Consider the following 17,130-nt stretch of genomic DNA (forward strand, 5'->3'; position numbering starts at 1 on the left):
GATCCTCTATATCCTCCAGGGGGATCAAATTGATGAAATATTGTTTTAGAAGATTTAGAAGATTTAACTCTGATTTTGGGTTCTATCTGCAGGCCACGTGTTGGATTTAGCATTCCATCACAGAGGCATTTTATGTGTGCTCTCCCCTCATCTCTATGAGCAAGTGATAAAATACGTTTCTAATGATGAGATTAAGGACATTTTAACAGACCATATCATAAGGGTGAATCACAATATTTTAGCTAGATGAATATATAAAAATATCTTAATTTTTTCAGAGGGTCACAGCAGCCGTTGTGAGTGGATGCCAGCATTCAGACTGAGCAGTCGTACACACTTTCACATTTAGGGGAAAGGTTTTATGGGGGCTTTCCATAGGCATAACAATTTTTGTACTGTAACTTTATATTCTATCCCGTACACCTAAACACAGTCAGAAGAGATGGAAGCCCTGCACATGTTATTTGATCCCCTCATTTCAGTGGGTGAGGGCTTCTTAGTCAATAACACAAATACACAATAACAAGTCCTTAGTTGGTGTTATCTGCAGCTGTCAAACCTTCAGTGAAAACACAAAACTTTCCGAGAACTTGTTCAAGGCTAAAGACAACGAACACACTAGTTTTATAGAAATAAGTATCAAAGGTTATCAAACCAAAACCTGTTTACAAAAGAAAACTAGAATTCCGCTTTTAACAAAAACATCTCATATGAGTTTAACATAATTAAAAACACTGTAACTTCCCATTACAGGGATAAAAGTTGTGGTATTACTATCTTTTTGGCTACATTTTGTCCACACAACATAAGGGAATACCTGAACCACACACACACACACACACACACACACACACACACACACACACACACACACACACACACACACACACGCACAGGTGATTAAAGGAATATAAATAAAAAAATATAAAACAATGAATAATAATAAATATGTTACTAAAATTTATTTAAACATGTATCATGCTTCAGATGCTCACAGAGACAGGAGAAGTTATACTGTATGTAATATGTAAAGTAAGTCTGCTAACACCTTTCCAGAGTGAATGTTTGATAGAGTCAAAAGATAATTTCAAACCATAATCTAAAAAGTCTAAATTGCAACTTTTAAAATGAAAAGATTGTCTAAATGAGATCTTTAAAGTTTTATTACATCTTCTATTTTTCTTCCTAGAAGACTACTGTAAAATCGGATGCCCAATGATAGAAATGATATAGTTTAAACTTAACATTAAAGTATTTTATTTAAATATTTATTATTACTATATTTATATTAAACAGCGTCTGTTCAAAACTTTAAAGTGCTTAGTCATCTTTGATCAAAAGATTCAAGCACCATTTTTGTCCATGTGACATGAAACATATTGACAAAATCTGTAAACTAGAAATATCTTGTTTTAAAAAGATTTAAAATGTGAAGGTGTCTGACGCCGCACAGATACAACTCTCACATCGATTGTAAAACGAGGACTGCTCTTATTTAGTTTAAGTTATTTCTTAAATTATATTATATATAGGGAAGGCGGGGATATTATTGTGGAAAATCTGTCCAAGACAGGGTTTAAAATACAATTGAAATCTTCCCCTACAATAAAATTTTTGCTGTTCATTCCTGAGAATGTTGAAAAAATCTGGTGGGTGGGCTGGAGGGCAATAGACATACATCAAGAAGATTTTGTATCCTTGGACAGAGCCTTTAATCATAACATATCGCCCATATTTATCATTAACAGATGTTTAAATGGTAAGTTCTTACTTATCAATATTGCTACACCCCTACTCTTAGATAAAAAAGAGGAGAAAAACACCTGCCCAAAGCCTCCTTGCTGTAGTTTCATATGTTCTATATTGTCTTTTTCCGTCTTATGGGGTTATGGAACCCTCGGACATTCCATGTACAAATTTTCAGACAATTACTTATCATAATATTAATTCAATTCAATTCAATTCAATTCAAATTATTATTATTTGTATAGCGCTTTTCACGATACATATCGTTTCAAAGCAGCTTTACAGAAAATGCATGCGTCTACATTACAATTTAAATTGATTTGTACATGTTATGCATTATGCATCAGAAATGCATATATACAAAGCACACAGATTAGCTAACTATCTATTATTAATCAATATAATAACTATGGCACAGAAATAAGTGAAATAAGAATACATGTTGTTAATTAATAGGGTATATGGAGATGAGCATGAGTGCGTGTTGATGCAGAGCTGCGTCATCTGAAGTCCTCGCAGGAGTTGAGTCGTCTCTTCGCAGGTGTTCGTTATCTGAAGTCCAAGGGCGTAGGTTTGGTCTCAGCTTTGGTGGGGACATCCCGCGAGGTTTGCCCAGATTATATAGTCTATTATTTATGTTACTGAGTATGGAAATGCACCAGTTTAGGAATAAATACGAAAGAAGAAATACAGAAGTGAATTAATCTACTTCATCTCATTATACTGTATCCTGACTGATACACCATCCTGTATACTGTCCCTAAATAACTAGTATAACTGTATAATAATAAAAAATGCACTTTCTCTCCAAAAAAAAGAGACTGTGTGTAATGCTGAACAACCACATTTTTTATTAACAAATTATTATGTACAGTAGTATTTACACTAACAAAAAATAGTGTCACAATGAAGTACTCCAAAAAAAATTACCAAAAAACCAAAGCAAAAACATCTTTATTCTACTATTTGGCACTCAAAATTAGAACTCCATTATGGCTACTTTCCACATTTTACTGCATTTTCTTGATTCCTTCCTTTTATCTAAACTTGCCAAACAGATGCCTACGTCTGTCATTTACAGATACAAACTGTTGGCCTACATCTTTAAGGTCCACTTTGTCAAGGGCCTCTTGATGCACATGGCATACAGTTACATTATTAAGACGCTGCTGAAACAAGTAGATCGTAACCAAGTTTTCAGTCTCGTCAGTGCACTGAAGCTTCGTTCAGCTTCAGCTGAGGCCACAGGGACAACCAACAACAACCTAACAAGCTTCTCAACCTCATCAAATAAGCCTCTCACCTCACTTGGCATTGCTTTGAGAATGCATGCAGCTTCATCATTTGATGTGATCCTATGCTTTGAAAGAAACTTTGGTAGCTGAACCTTCAAAATGTCCCTGTTTATTTCTGGATACTGTACAATCACATCATCCATCTGCCCAGTTAGGAGAACATTCTCGATCTGTTTCAGTTTCTGTAAGTCTGGTTGGTTAAACCGTTCCTTGAATTGAATGCTCAAACTGTCCAACACCTTGAAAAATTCTATTCTATAGTATTCCTCTGGTGTTTTTGGCTTATGCTGACTAGCACCGCCAGTGAATCTTCTGGGGGGATTTCTTTGATGAGGGAGTTGAATAGGTTAAATTCCCAGGGAGTCTACCATTACCACTGCCTTCTCAAACACTTCTGCAAACTTTTCTTCACTCCTTTTTTCTTGAAGAGTTAAACAAACATAGTCAACAGCAGCTTGCATGCCTTTAATTGTTTGGGACTGCTTTTGCAATGATTTGTTTAAGCACTCAAGCTCTTCCAACACCTCTGATGCTAGCAGCAGTCCAAGTACAGTCTTACCCTTCTGGAAGCGATCTAGGAGACCATTGGCTCTAGTGCCAGTTTCAGAACCAATTGAGGCCATTTCCTCCAAACTACATAACACAGCCTCGTACTGGCTAAGAACTGTATCAACAGCTTGACCACGCACTGTCCACCCAGTTGGACACAGAGGTTTAACTGTTTTGGTAGGCCCCTCAGATGTTAGATGGCTAGCCAATACCCCTTTGAATTTCCCTGATTGGTTGCTCAGAGTTCCAAGTTCATGGACCCACTGCAATGTGTCACGTAGTAAGGTAGAGGCACTGCAAGCACTCTGTGTTATAAGATTCACACAATGTGCACAACAACGCACATACAAAGCCAATGGCTGTTCTCTCTTCAACACTGCCTGTGCCCCTGAGAACTTCCCTGACATATTGGCTGCTCCATCGTATGTCTGACCTCGCAAGCCAGAGATTGGAATATTCAATCTCAGGAGCACATCAATAGCTAGGTTAGCCATCTGATCACCAGTTGTCCCTAGTGCCTCATACAATCCCACAAAGACTTCCTGCGGCACAAGATCATGATCCACATATCTGAGACATATGGAAACCTGCTCTTTCCCCTGTATATCCTGAGTACCATCCATTATGATGGAAAACTGAAGCACAGACAAGGACCTGATTGTTGAGGCAATTTCCCTCACAATTGTGTTGGCAAATAAAGCTAAGTACTCATTTTGGCACTGTGGACTGATATAATCATGGCAACGTTTGAACCAAGAGGATAGAATAGGGTCCTTGGTTGCAAGGAATTTCACAAGATGGTAAAAATTACCCTCATTAACCTCATGTCCTCGAAAGGCAACTCCTTGCCTTGCTAGATATCTCAAAGAGCCCCTGATTTGCTCAAGACAGTACCTCGCATCCTCTTGTGATCTAGCCATTGAACTGGATATTTGTGTGTGCACTGGAGTTTGCTCCACTGCATTGACAGTAATGGCGTGATGGTGGGCTTTGCTTCCCTTGTGGCGATTAAAGCCTTCTACGGCATGTTTCCAATTGTTAAACCCATTAGAGCAAAAGGCAGAGTCATTTCTTTTCTCTAGAGTGGTCTTTTTGATGGTGTATGCTTTGACACACTCAAAACAAAGAACTTTCTGCAATGTAGGACTATAATGCAGCCATGGATATTGACTAAACCACTTTGCCTGAAACCGTAACTTCTTGTTTTGAAGTTTCTGTACTTTTATAAATTTTGGATCAGGCTGGTACGGCGCACTTCCCATGTCCAGGACACTGGTACACTGACTTGCTTGAGGATCACTGTTGCTCTTACTGACTGTCTCCTGAAGTGCAAACAAAACTTACCCTGGTCTTTATCCACAATGATATCCTTTTATACTTAGTACCAATTCATTTCACTTTCACATAATAAAACAGGTAGACTATATTTACATTTAATAATTTGCTACTAATCAATAGTAGTAGAGGAGCGTGGGGCACAACCTAAAGCGGGTTAGTTGTAACACATGGTTTAACACTTTCCACACGTAAGGATGACCAAACTTTGTGTATTTACTAGTCGCCATATCAACTTTATTTAGAGGAAAATATTGCGCCAAAATTAAAAAAATCTTTGGAAGATATCATTGAACATTTATTTAACCATCGCAAAAGTAAATTACTTAAGTTTATTTTTAATCTCTGTTTTTTGTGTTAATTTAAAATAAGAAAAAACTGATATAATTTTAATCTTATATCTGTTATTTACCAGTTGATATAGTTCTTTAATGCTGATCTAACAGCAGAAGACACGAGCCGGGGTTTAAATCCCAGTTGTGCAGGCGGGGCATGTTGTCACACTGAGCCCCTATTAGAAATAGAATCTGCACTACCGCTGCTAGTTTGTTTGGCTAGTTATTTTGCCTACTTACACTCTGCTTTATGAAAAAGCTTCGTATGTCCCCTTTCTTCTTCTTGGGTGGCATAGCTGATGTACAAAGCACAAAAAGGCAAACATGTACATGCTGAAGGGCAAAGAGCATAAATGTTTTACTCTGGCCTTTTATAGGGTATGCAGACAGCCCTGGTAACTTACCGCTGTCTTCGATAGACACACCCGCTCGCTTGTCTGCCAGTGTAAGCTTTTGACACTCCCGTGAGTGTAGATACATGCACACCAACCACCCCCACCCCCTCCCTCTCCCTCCCCACGTGTTTTCAGCCAATCAAATGGCGGCGTTTCTTGTACTGTCTTTCTGGCCGTCGGAATCAATCCATAACAGCCCAAAGAAGTTCGCGAAAATATTGGTGGGGACAATTTTGTAATCTTAAAATATTGATTGGGACTAGTACCTAGCGCCCCTGAGTCATCACGCCAGAGACGGGTTTATTGAGGATGCCGTGTCAACGATGCAATTTCAGGGGAGTCTAATTGACACGGTCTCTGCAGACACTTCAGGGTCCTGCGTTGGTCATGTCTGGGCGCAGGTCCACCATCTGATCTGGATACGGCCTGGATCCGGCTGACTACAGTAAACCTCGGGATAAAACAGAGAGACTATCATTAGCGTAGATGCCATTCTTCCGATGATGTAACGAGTACATCAGGTGTTATGGGAAGTGTTCCCGGTTCCGGCTGACCTAGTTAATGCAGCCTAACAATCATTTAATTGAAAAAGTGTTTTATGTGTATGCCACAGTAAAGAGATGTGTTTTTAGTCTAGATTTAAACTGACAGAGTGTGTCTGCTTCCCGAACAATGTTAGGAAGACTGTTCCAGAGTTTAGGTGTTAAATAGGAAAAGGATCGACCGCCTGCAGTTGATTTGGATATTCTCGGTATTATCAACTGGCCAGAATTTTGAGACCGCAGTAGACGTGATGGGGTATAATGTGTTAAGAGCTCGCTCAAGTATTGGGGAGCTAGACCATTTAGTGCTTTGTAAGTAATAAGCAAGATTTTAAAATGTATGCAATGTTTAATAGGCAGCCAGTGCAATGTTGACAGAACTGGGCTAATATGGTCGTACTTCCTGGTTCTAGTAAGAACTCGAGCTGCTGCGTTTTGGACCAGCTGGAAATGATTTATTAAGCGAGCAGGGCAACCACCCAGTAGAGCATTACAATAATCTAGCCTTGAGGTCATGAACGCATGAACTAACTGTTCAGCATTTTGCATTGAGGGCATGTGCCGTAATTTAGATATATTTTTAAGATGGTAGAATGCAGTTTTACAGATGCTAGAAACGTGGCTTTCAAACGAAAGATTGGTATCAAAGAGCACACCCAGGTTCCTCACTGACGACGAGGACTTGACAGACACTGCATGAAAAGTGGGATTTTCGACCCCGTAAACGCCTGTATACTCCTGGAAATCTCCCTAATTTTCGGCAGTTTTCGACAATTTAGAGGCAGCGAACGTCGCGTTCGTCTGTGCCACAAATTGTCGTAAACGAACCATGACGTAGGTGGAGAGCCCCCGCTGAGAGAGCCTGCGGAGGTGCGACACCTCTAATTTGCATATGAATAGCAGCGAAACCAGAGAGTCAACGGCCAGACTTGAATTTACTCACTCACTATTGGCTGAAGCCACTACATTTAAAAAAGAAAAATCCCTCGTGATTGGTTGGCAGATCACTGCAAACCAATCATTATTGGTCCCCCTGGCTCATTATAAATGTAAACCCCAATAATAATAATAAATATATAATTTATGTTGTAATAATTTGTTTTATATTAATGTTATTGTGCTATGAAGTATTCATACCATCAAGGAATATATGGGAAAATTATACGGACCGTGCCGTTTATTCAAACAAGGGGCTTCATTTATAAGCATACAGCTGTTCATTCAAAGAAAGGGCTTCATTTATAAAACACAGCGGTTTACTCAAAGAAAGAGCTTTATTGTTAAACACACAACTATGTACAGTGCAGCAGTAATGTCTCGTAATGTAAAGTTCGTCGAGCTCCAGGCTGCGAGAGCGCGGTGGCCGCACAATCCATCCAGACACCCCGTCAACAAAGCCGTCTTCCTCATCAGACATGAGTTCAATGGTCGCGGACTTCCAAATGTCCACCTCATCCAGCACACTCTCGCTTCCAGCAACTGTAATACAATCCACAAAGACAATAAGCAACCTGAAAAATACTCACATTGACAAAAAACGGATCTAATATAATAAATCTTACCCTTTTTCTTCTTGATCGACTCCGAGCTAAACTTCGCAGTTTCAGGTTGTTTGTATCTGAAGCTGCGGCGTGTCGATTCATAATACGTCTTACAGGCAGCTGGAAAACAATTACATGAAACTGGTATTAATAAAAACAGTCACGGTAAAATTAAACAAGGAATGAGAAACACATTAGAAGTTACTTACACACAATTTCGTCATGATCAGCGGTTAAATCTGGACTCGCGAAAATCTCTCCAAGCAGATAAGAGCTCACGGCTTCGTTATGAGGCGAGGATAGTCTGTGTAAACAAAATGTGCAGTTTTAAGCTCGGATCTATTAACGCATCCATTTCCTTATACAGCTGAATAAAAGCATATTCTTTAAATCGTAACGTTACATTAACTTACCCATGCTGTGGTTCATAACGCCTGCAGTTTGCCTCAGAGTTATGAAGACGAAGACAGCCTCCTGAAAATGAGTCCAAAAAGTTCGTCGCGTCCATGCAGAGATTGAGTTGAAGACGGTGTCCTGTCATTGTTGATCACGAAAAAGGAAAGCAGCAAAAAACATTAAAAAAATAGTTTAAAGCTCGTCTTCTACGCGTCATGGCCATGACCTCGACCTCGCACCTCATTGGACTAGGGCTCTGATATGGAACACGCCCGGGGCCAAATCTCTTTATACGAAACGCGTGACTTATGATCGTTTCAACCTTCAACACGCCCTGTTTTCCGCTTCACGCACAGTTTTAACATGTTAAGAAGACACATTTGAACGTGTTTCTTAACGCGCACATTCTGTACATGTCGAAGTGTAATATTTTTTTTTTAAAGCAGACTTACCTTTAGATATAGCCTAGGCTACATACATATTAATATAAGATATTAATTAATTGCTTAACTGACTACTGTGCTAGAGTAAAGTAGCCTAATGTTACAATGTATATTAAGTAAATGCTTAATATTATACAATTAATATAATTTATCTATATGGGTTATTGTTTGTTTTTTAAAGTTAGGCTATATATAATTTCTAAAAGTATAGGCTAATTTACACAGCACATATTTATAACTGAAAACACACACAACTTTATTCACTTTCACATAATAATGTTTTTGTAATTTGGTGTTTAGTTTGTTGTATAGTTTGTTTATACTGTTCTGTCTCTGTTTTGTTTCCAGGAACATCTGATGAGTGCTATAATAAAATGACTTCATTATATTTAAAATATGTTTTGATATTCATTTTATTTATATTATTAATATTTTATTTACCCATAAACGTGTCTTTAGGAAGCCATAAGTTATAGAGACAAGAATAACTTTTGCCATTTAAATGCCACATTAATTTACTGAGGACCCATACAGCCAATGATCATGTGTGAAAACACATACATAAATTGATCACTTAGAAATCAAAACTAAGGTTTGAGAAAGAAAGAATATGCATACAACAAAATATATTGTTTCATAGCAGCTTCAGTAACAAGTTCAAAACAAATTCTGCTGTAAACCGGCTCTAACAAGCCAATATAGTGTCAATATTCAGCTCAAGTGACTTTAGTGTTGATTCAGTTCAGTTGATTTCAGTTCAACTGTAAATTCCTCAGTTGTGCATTGTGTGTAGTTAGATATATGCAAAAACAACATTTTTGGAAATAGTTAAAATAGTTTTGCACAAAGTGTTGCTTTTGCAAGAGATGTCTGATGTTTTGTGTGTAGAGTTACAAGAAATGGAGCCATATTTTCAGAAATTGTGTGTAAGCAATTAGATAAAACTGTAAATGAATCCAGTTTATTTTAGTTCAGGACTCATAGTCCAGGTGTTAGTAATCTGTGCTTAATCTTTGTTCCAGGCAACAATTTTTTAACTCACGATTAAATAGATTAAGGCCTACTCTTGGCATAATTTAAACCCTGTCCAGGAAACCACCTCTTGAAAATCTGCATTGATAATTCATAAAATGTGGTGTGAGCTCAATTTAAATGACAATTACAGAAAAACACAATCTGACTTAACTATAAACACACAAACTTGTACTTTTCACATTTATGATTAATAGCCATTTAAAAAATCATTCACAGTGCAGGGTGGAAAAATTAATGTTGGTATGTAAACTGTATGCTTTACTTGATTTATTTGTGTGCTTTGATTCATTGTCTTGTTGCATCACATAACCTCTCTAAAGGTTGAAGACATGAACTGCTGTCCTGTATTTTTTTATTTTTTTTACATAACATTGGTTATTGCTAATGACATACAGAGTAATTAATCTACACTGTGAGCCCGGACAAGTTGAATCTACTTAAAAAATTGGAGCAAACTGGTTGCCCTAAAAATGTAGTAATGTGTACTAAAACGAGTACATTTAACTTAAATTTAAGTTAACATTTTAACTTAAACTTTAAACTTGTTTTAGTCAAAAAAATTCAGAACCTAGATAAAACTCCCCCTGCTGCTACTCTGATTTGCATTTGTGTAGCTCACAGCATCTTCATTTACATGATAAAGCCTCCCCTAGAATTAAGGGGAGGGGGGGGTCATGGGGGGACAACTGCCAAGCAAGGCCCACGTCAATTTCCGACAATTTACGGCAGTTTTCGGTGTTGCCTGCAAATTGCCGTGCACAGTCGTAAACCTGAAGTTTCACGGCAATGTACAGTGTCACATACTGACGAAAATCCCACTTTTCATGCAGTGAGAACAGCCATCAAGTGTTAGACAGTATTCTAGGTTACTACTTGTGGAGCTTTTTTGTTCAATAATTAAAAATAAAAAAAATTCTGAATTAAGTTGCAGGAAATTACTGGTCATCCAATGTTTTATATCAGCTATGCATTCTGTTAATCTTGTGAATTGGTACGTTTCTTCAGGGCGTGAAGAAATATAGAGCTGAGTATCGTCAGCATAACAATGAAAACTAACGCCATGCTTCCTAATGATATCTCCCAGTGGTAGTATGTACAGGGTGAAGAACAGCGGTCCTAGCACTGAGCCCTGCGGTACTCCATACTGAACTTGCGATCGGTGTGACATCTCTTCATTTACTGCTACAAACTGATAACGGTCGCATAGGTATGATTTAAACCATGACAAAGCAATTCCCCTAATACCTACATCATTTTCGAGTCTATTCAAAAGAATGTTGTGGTCGATAGTATCAAATGCAGCGCTAAGATCGAGTAACAGTAATAGAGAGATACAGCCACGATCGGATGATAATTGTAAGTCATTTGTAACTCTGATGAGAGCAGTCTCAGTGCTATGATACGGTCTAAATCCTGACTGGAAATCCTCACAGATACCATTTCTTTCTAAAAAGGAACATAATTGTGAAGACACTGCCTTTTCAAGTATTTTTGACAGAAAGGGTAGATTTGAGATTTGTCTATAATTGACTAATTCTGTAGGATCAAGTTGCGTTTTTTTAATAAGTGGTTTACTAATAGCCAACTTAAAAGTTTTCGGTGCATATCCTAATGACAAATATGAATTAACCCTCTGGAGTCTGAGCTGTTTTGGGGCCCTTTAGAAGTTTTGACATGCTCTGACATTTGTGTTTTTTTCAGTTGCTTATAAACAACTGAATGGCAAAAGTGTAATTACACTGTATTCAGCACAAACTGGGCTACCAGAATATGTGAGAAACATGTATGTACATGCTTGTATTTTTGAGAGAAAAATGTTTATGCACGGATTTTGAAAAAAAAAATAAATAAATAAATTAAGGCCTCAAAACAAACAATAGATATGTGTTCACAATACTTTTGACTCCATCTTGTATTTCCATAGAGTTTTTTCTTTAAACTGATGTGAGAATCATTGAGCCTACTCATTCACATAAAAAAATACACTGATTTATAATTTGTAAGACAGTTTCTCTTCTAAAAGCCAATATGCGAGGAGGCGTGATATCTAATGAATAATGATGAGATAGCACCTGAGATAACAAAGGACTCGCATTAATGAGCTGCATAATGAATGAGCTGCAGGTAAGTCTGTGACAGAGAGCAACAGGGCAAAGGAAATATATATTTTTTGTACTTTATTATATTTGGAATGTAATCAACAAAGGCCTATTATATTTTAAATGATCAGAAGATTTGACTACACTGCAAAAAATGCTCTTCTTATTTGGTATTTTTTTCTTGTTTCCAGTACAAATATTTAAAATTCTTAAATCAAGATTAATTTACTAGGTAAGTACAAATTTCTGGGCGGAAAATCAAAAAAATTCATAAAAAACTGTTCATACTGGCAGCCGGAGGGCACTCCGTGCACATTTAGTCCATATATAGCACGCATGAAGAAGATATCTTCTTCATGAGTGCTATATATGGACTACATGTGCACGGAGCGCCCTCCGGCAGCCAGTATGAAGTATGAAGAGTTTTTTTATTAAAGAGAGCAGCTGACGCTCGTATTACTATCTTTAGAAGGTACCGACGGTTTTCATATTCATAACTCCTGAAACATATTAACAAATTACGTTCACTATATGACTTTTAGAATAAAACAGAGGTCAAAAATGGAAGCTTGAGTCTTAGATCTTTTAAATGATATATAGTTTGTCAAGGTTGAACTTACATCTGACAGTAATTTTGAGCTAATTTAAACAAAGAAAGCTTCAGTGCGCCTCGTTACACGATGTGTTTGTTTGAGCTGGTGTGTGTGTGGGCGTCGCCTCAGTATTTGAATCTCAATGGAGCGCACGCTTAGTGGGCGTGGTCGCATTAACGTATAATGAGCCGCTCAGGAATGACTGACAACGCTCTGCTTTCAAACTAATTACATAAACACAGAATATTTGTTTTTGATTTGGTTTACAGTGTTTAAAACCTGACATTTCAGCGTTTCTTCAGACACATGTCTCTTGTTTGTAAGACAAGAATTCACTAAGCTAGAGGTCATTTTCTGAAGACTATCTGAATGAACGACAGAGAGGCTGAAGATCGCGCATCATGTTTGATTTCTTTATTTTGCAAAAAGCACAAAAATTTGTTTTTATTGTGACTGTACTAAAAAAAAAAAGAAACTTAACAGATTATAATGATGTATAACTTGCCTGAATAATAAAAAACGACAGTTATTTGAGTCTCTTTGGCACTGATAAGAAAAAAAGCAAGCCAATCACGCCGACATGATTGCCGACTCGAGAGGGTTAATGATATTAAGAAGAGGATCTATGACCTCTGGTAGCATCTCTTTTAATAGCCTAGTCGGTATAGGGTCGAGCATACATGTTGTTGATTTTGATGATTTAACGAGTTTAGCCAATTCTTCTTCTCCTATAGCAGTGAATGAGTGTAGTTTTTCCTCAGTGACACTACAATGCTTAATGGTCTCACTACAATGGTCTGATGTGATACTGTAGTAGACGGCTGCATGGTTAAAATTTTCTTCCTAATATTATCAATCTTACATTTAAAGAAGTTCATAAAGTCATTACTGCTGTGCTGTTTACAAACATCAGAAGTTGAAGCTTTATTTTCGGTTAATTTAGCCACTGTATCGAATAAATACCTTGGGTTGTGTTTGTTTTCTTCAAAGAGAGTCGAGAAATAAGCAGATCTAGCAGTTTTTACGGCCTTTCTGTATGCGATCATGCGCTCTTTCCACAAATTACGAAAGACCTCTAGTTTTGTTTTCTTCCAGCTGCGCTCCATTTTTCTGGCTGCTGTTTTAAGGGCCCGAGTGTGCTCGTTGTACCACGGCGTTGGACTATTTTCTTTAATCTTCTTTAAGCGCAGGGGAGCAACTGTGTCTAAAGTACTGGAAAAGACAGAGTCAATAGTTTCTGTTGCAACATCGAGTTCTTCTATACTATCTGGGATGCTGAGGAGATGATACTGATGAGGAAGATTATTTAAAAAGCAATCTTTAGTAGCGGCAGTGATCGTCCTGCCATTTTTGAAGCGAGGGGATGAAGCTAAATTCTATATATATACATATATATACAGTTTATATATATAAACTGTACTGGAATATTTTGTTCAGCTGATGTGCGTTTATTTGTTAATTTGGCCACTGTACTAAATAAAAACCTGGCATTGTTTTGGTTATTTTCTATCAGTTTATGGTAATGCTAGAGCCTTTTAAAAACGGGAAGTGCTGTCTTTCCACGCGATTCTAAAGACCTCGAAACGTGTTTGTTTTCATTTGCGCGCTAGATTACGAGTTTCTCTCTTGATAGCATGAGTAATATTGTTGTACCACGGTGCAGTATTTTTCTCTCTCACCTTTTTTAATCTGATCGGTGTAACCGTTTCTAATGTACTAGAGAAAATGGTGCTCATACTGCTAGTCATTTCCTCTGGTTCATTTGTGTGTTTGGGTATACTGAGCAGCTGAGATAAATCTGGTAGGTTATTTGTGAATTTATCAATAGTGTTTGGGAGAATTGTTCTTCCTGGTCTATAACGCGGAGCACTATGTAAAATATCAGCAGTACGCAGTGTGCCCATTACAAGGTAGTGATCGGTGACATCATCACTTTGCGGTATGATGTCTATCTCAGTAGGATTGATTCCATGTGATATAATTAAATCTAGTGTATGATTAAAACGATGAGTGGGTCCATTTACATTTTGCTTGACCCCAAAGGAGTTTAATAAATCTGTAAACGCAACCCCTAGCGCATCGTTTGTATTATCTATGTGAATGTTCAAATCACCGACAATCAGTGCTTTATCGACAGTAACCATTAGGTCTGATAGAAAATCCGCAAACTCTTTTAAGGAATCAAAATAGGGCCCTGGCGGTCTATATATGGTAGCCAAAGCAAAAGATAATAGGGATTTTTATCTGAGAGTGTAACATTTAGCACAAGCACTTCAAATGTTAATCTGTAATGTACATACTATTTTGATCTTTGTATTCCACAATCATTCCATCACTGTACCAGTAGCCTATGCACTATGATCTTTAAACAGATTGAGCTGATCAAAGCAAAAAACAAAAAGCAGAAAAACACTAAGTGAACACAAATTCAAGCGATCAGACAAACATTGGTGTAATTCCTGTAGCTTAACCTACGAGGGAATTCAGTCTTTTCCCTGAACTTTCCATCTACAACCTCTAATGATTTACATACCAGACTGATAAAGAAAAGGAGAACGAGGCTATCCCACTTCACAGCACACATGCCCTTAGAAAAAATAAAAATGAAAACCTACTCCTAACGAGCTACCAAGAGTATGCTTGCAAATTAAAAGAACATACGATTACAACATTGGGCTGTTAAACAAAACACATACTCTACTGAAACTAGAGTAGTAAATCCACCAGATAATCTGAATTTTACAAGACAAACCTGCACTAATTTATCCCAAGCGTCCACAAAAGCAGATGCTTCTTCTGGGATACCCAATTTCTTAGGCTTTCCGTCGATCATCTCTCTTAATATTGCTGGGTACAGAAGTACATAATCAATCTTCTTTTCCTTCAGCCGTGCTTTCACCTGATCAAATGCCTCGTGTTTTTTTATCAATGCCGCTGAAAAATCATTGAAGAATAAGACCCTTGTCGTCTCCAGCACACTGCGCTTCATCCATAACACGTTGTTTATATGTGAAGTTATGGAGTTTGATGATCACAGGTCTGAGACGTTGATTCAGACCCAGTTTCGTTGCTAGCGACCGATGCACCCGATCCAACTTGATGTGCCCAGCTTTAGTGGTTATCTGAAGATGATCAGGGATCCACTTTTACAAGAATTTAACCGGATCAGATTCCTCTGCCGCTTCAGGTAGGCCGATGATTCGAACGTTGCATCTGTGTCCTCGGTTTTCCAGGTCATCGATGTGGTCCGTCAATTCGCGCACCTGTTTCTCCAAGGCCGCTGTTTTTGCGTCCACGGATGAAATAAGAGTCTCAACAGCAGCAATCCTCCCTTCCACATCCCCAATTCACGGATTCATCATCTAAAGTTGGACTGTTTGGTCATGTATTGTTTCCAGGAACGTAGCAATTTTAGTATCTATAGCACACATTATATTTTATGTGTCATCTTTTCCATTGCCGTTAGTAAAACCAGCTCCGCTTCATTGACGGAGGTGCAGGCCTCCATAGTAGCTTGTTCAGGCTTAACTGGCCCGATTTTCATCTATTTTTTCATTTTCTTAGATTTACTACTAGTCAGTTTCGCGAAATAATCTTCTAGACTCATTATTAAAGATAAAGTAAATTTTTTGTGTGAATTAGCAAGCACTTAAAAGGATAATTGAACGAATATTGTCGGAGCTCATTCGAGTTGCGTCAGAACTCTACGGCGCCATCTTTCCACCTCCCAAAATCAATTTTTAATGGAAATGTGATTTCCAGATATCGGACCACCACTTCAGGCTCAAGACCGAAAACTGGACAAGGCATGACAGAGCGAACTCAAAACCACACACTTACACAATAAGACAGAGCGCACGAGAATGAGCGAAATGCTCATCCTGTGCACTCACAACAGAATAAAAACACAAGGAAGCACGAATGTCTGAATCCCGACACAGAACTGAAACCAAACTAGACATGTGTCGGAATCCGAACACCATGCTTTGAATATGAAACAAGGCACACAGACAAGAAAACGCACAAAAACAAGACAATACAGGAGTGTCAGGGCTCTGACACAAAACCAAGAATAAACTGACAGAACCTTGACAGATATACTGACAGTAATGTGATGGGACATCTCTGTTATTGGTTTGTGTTTTAGCACAAGCTGAAGGAGACGCAGATATTGTTCCAGCAGAGAATCCAGCAGCGAGAGAAAGATCTTCAGCAGTTGAGAGAGGCTGTGGAGGCTCATAAGGTGAGTCTGGAGAAGAAGAGAAGTTTGAGAAATCTCAGCCAGGACTCACTGAAGCCACTGTGTGATTGTGATGTGTGTCCTAACAGAGCACTGCACAGACAGCAGTGCAGGACAGTGAGAGGATCTTCACTGAGCTCATCCGCCTCATTGAGAGAAGCCCCTCTGAGGCCACACAGCGGATCAGAGATCAGGAAAAGATTGCAGTGAGTCGAGCTGAAGAACAACTGAAGCAACTGGAGCTGGAGATCAATGATCTGAGGATGAGAGACGCTGAGCTGGATCAGCTTTCAAACACACAGGATCACATCCATTTCCTGCAGGTAACAGAGATCTAGAAGAAAGGGTTCATAGTAGATTTGAGCAAGAGACTCATAGAGAAACATTTCATGAGAGCAGAATGAGCCGTTGACTGCAATGTTGTCAGGAATTTTGTGTGTTGTCTTATATAATTATAAGGTAGATTTTCATCTGATCATCTTGTTTTAAAATAAACAACACTTATAAATGCTTTTCAGTTCTGGAAATCTCTTAATCCACAACTCCACAAGTGCAACAAACAGTTCAAAACTTACAGAACATTTAA

At 38.2% G+C, this 17,130-nt stretch overlaps 1 protein-coding gene across 3 annotated transcripts in view; it reads left to right on the plus strand.

Moving 5' to 3' along the window:
• Nucleotides 1–17,130, plus strand: part of LOC307126921 (E3 ubiquitin/ISG15 ligase TRIM25-like) — a 38,781-nt gene that overhangs the window by 770 nt on the left and 20,881 nt on the right. For all 3 annotated transcript variants that reach the window (XR_013816571.1, XM_079817793.1, XM_079817792.1), the window contains exons 2-3: nt 16,452–16,547; nt 16,634–16,867. Coding sequence is in view for 2 of the 3 variants with exons in the window: in XM_079817793.1 (XP_079673919.1) it covers nt 16,452–16,547; nt 16,634–16,867 (330 nt within the window). In the remaining variant the exon portion in view is untranslated. The remainder of the gene's footprint in view (nt 1–16,451; nt 16,548–16,633; nt 16,868–17,130) is intronic.

The sequence above is a fragment of the Gobio gobio genome, assembly GCF_949357685.1.
Source record: "Gobio gobio genome assembly, chromosome: 5".
NCBI classification, from domain to species: Eukaryota; Metazoa; Chordata; class Actinopteri; order Cypriniformes; family Gobionidae; genus Gobio; species Gobio gobio.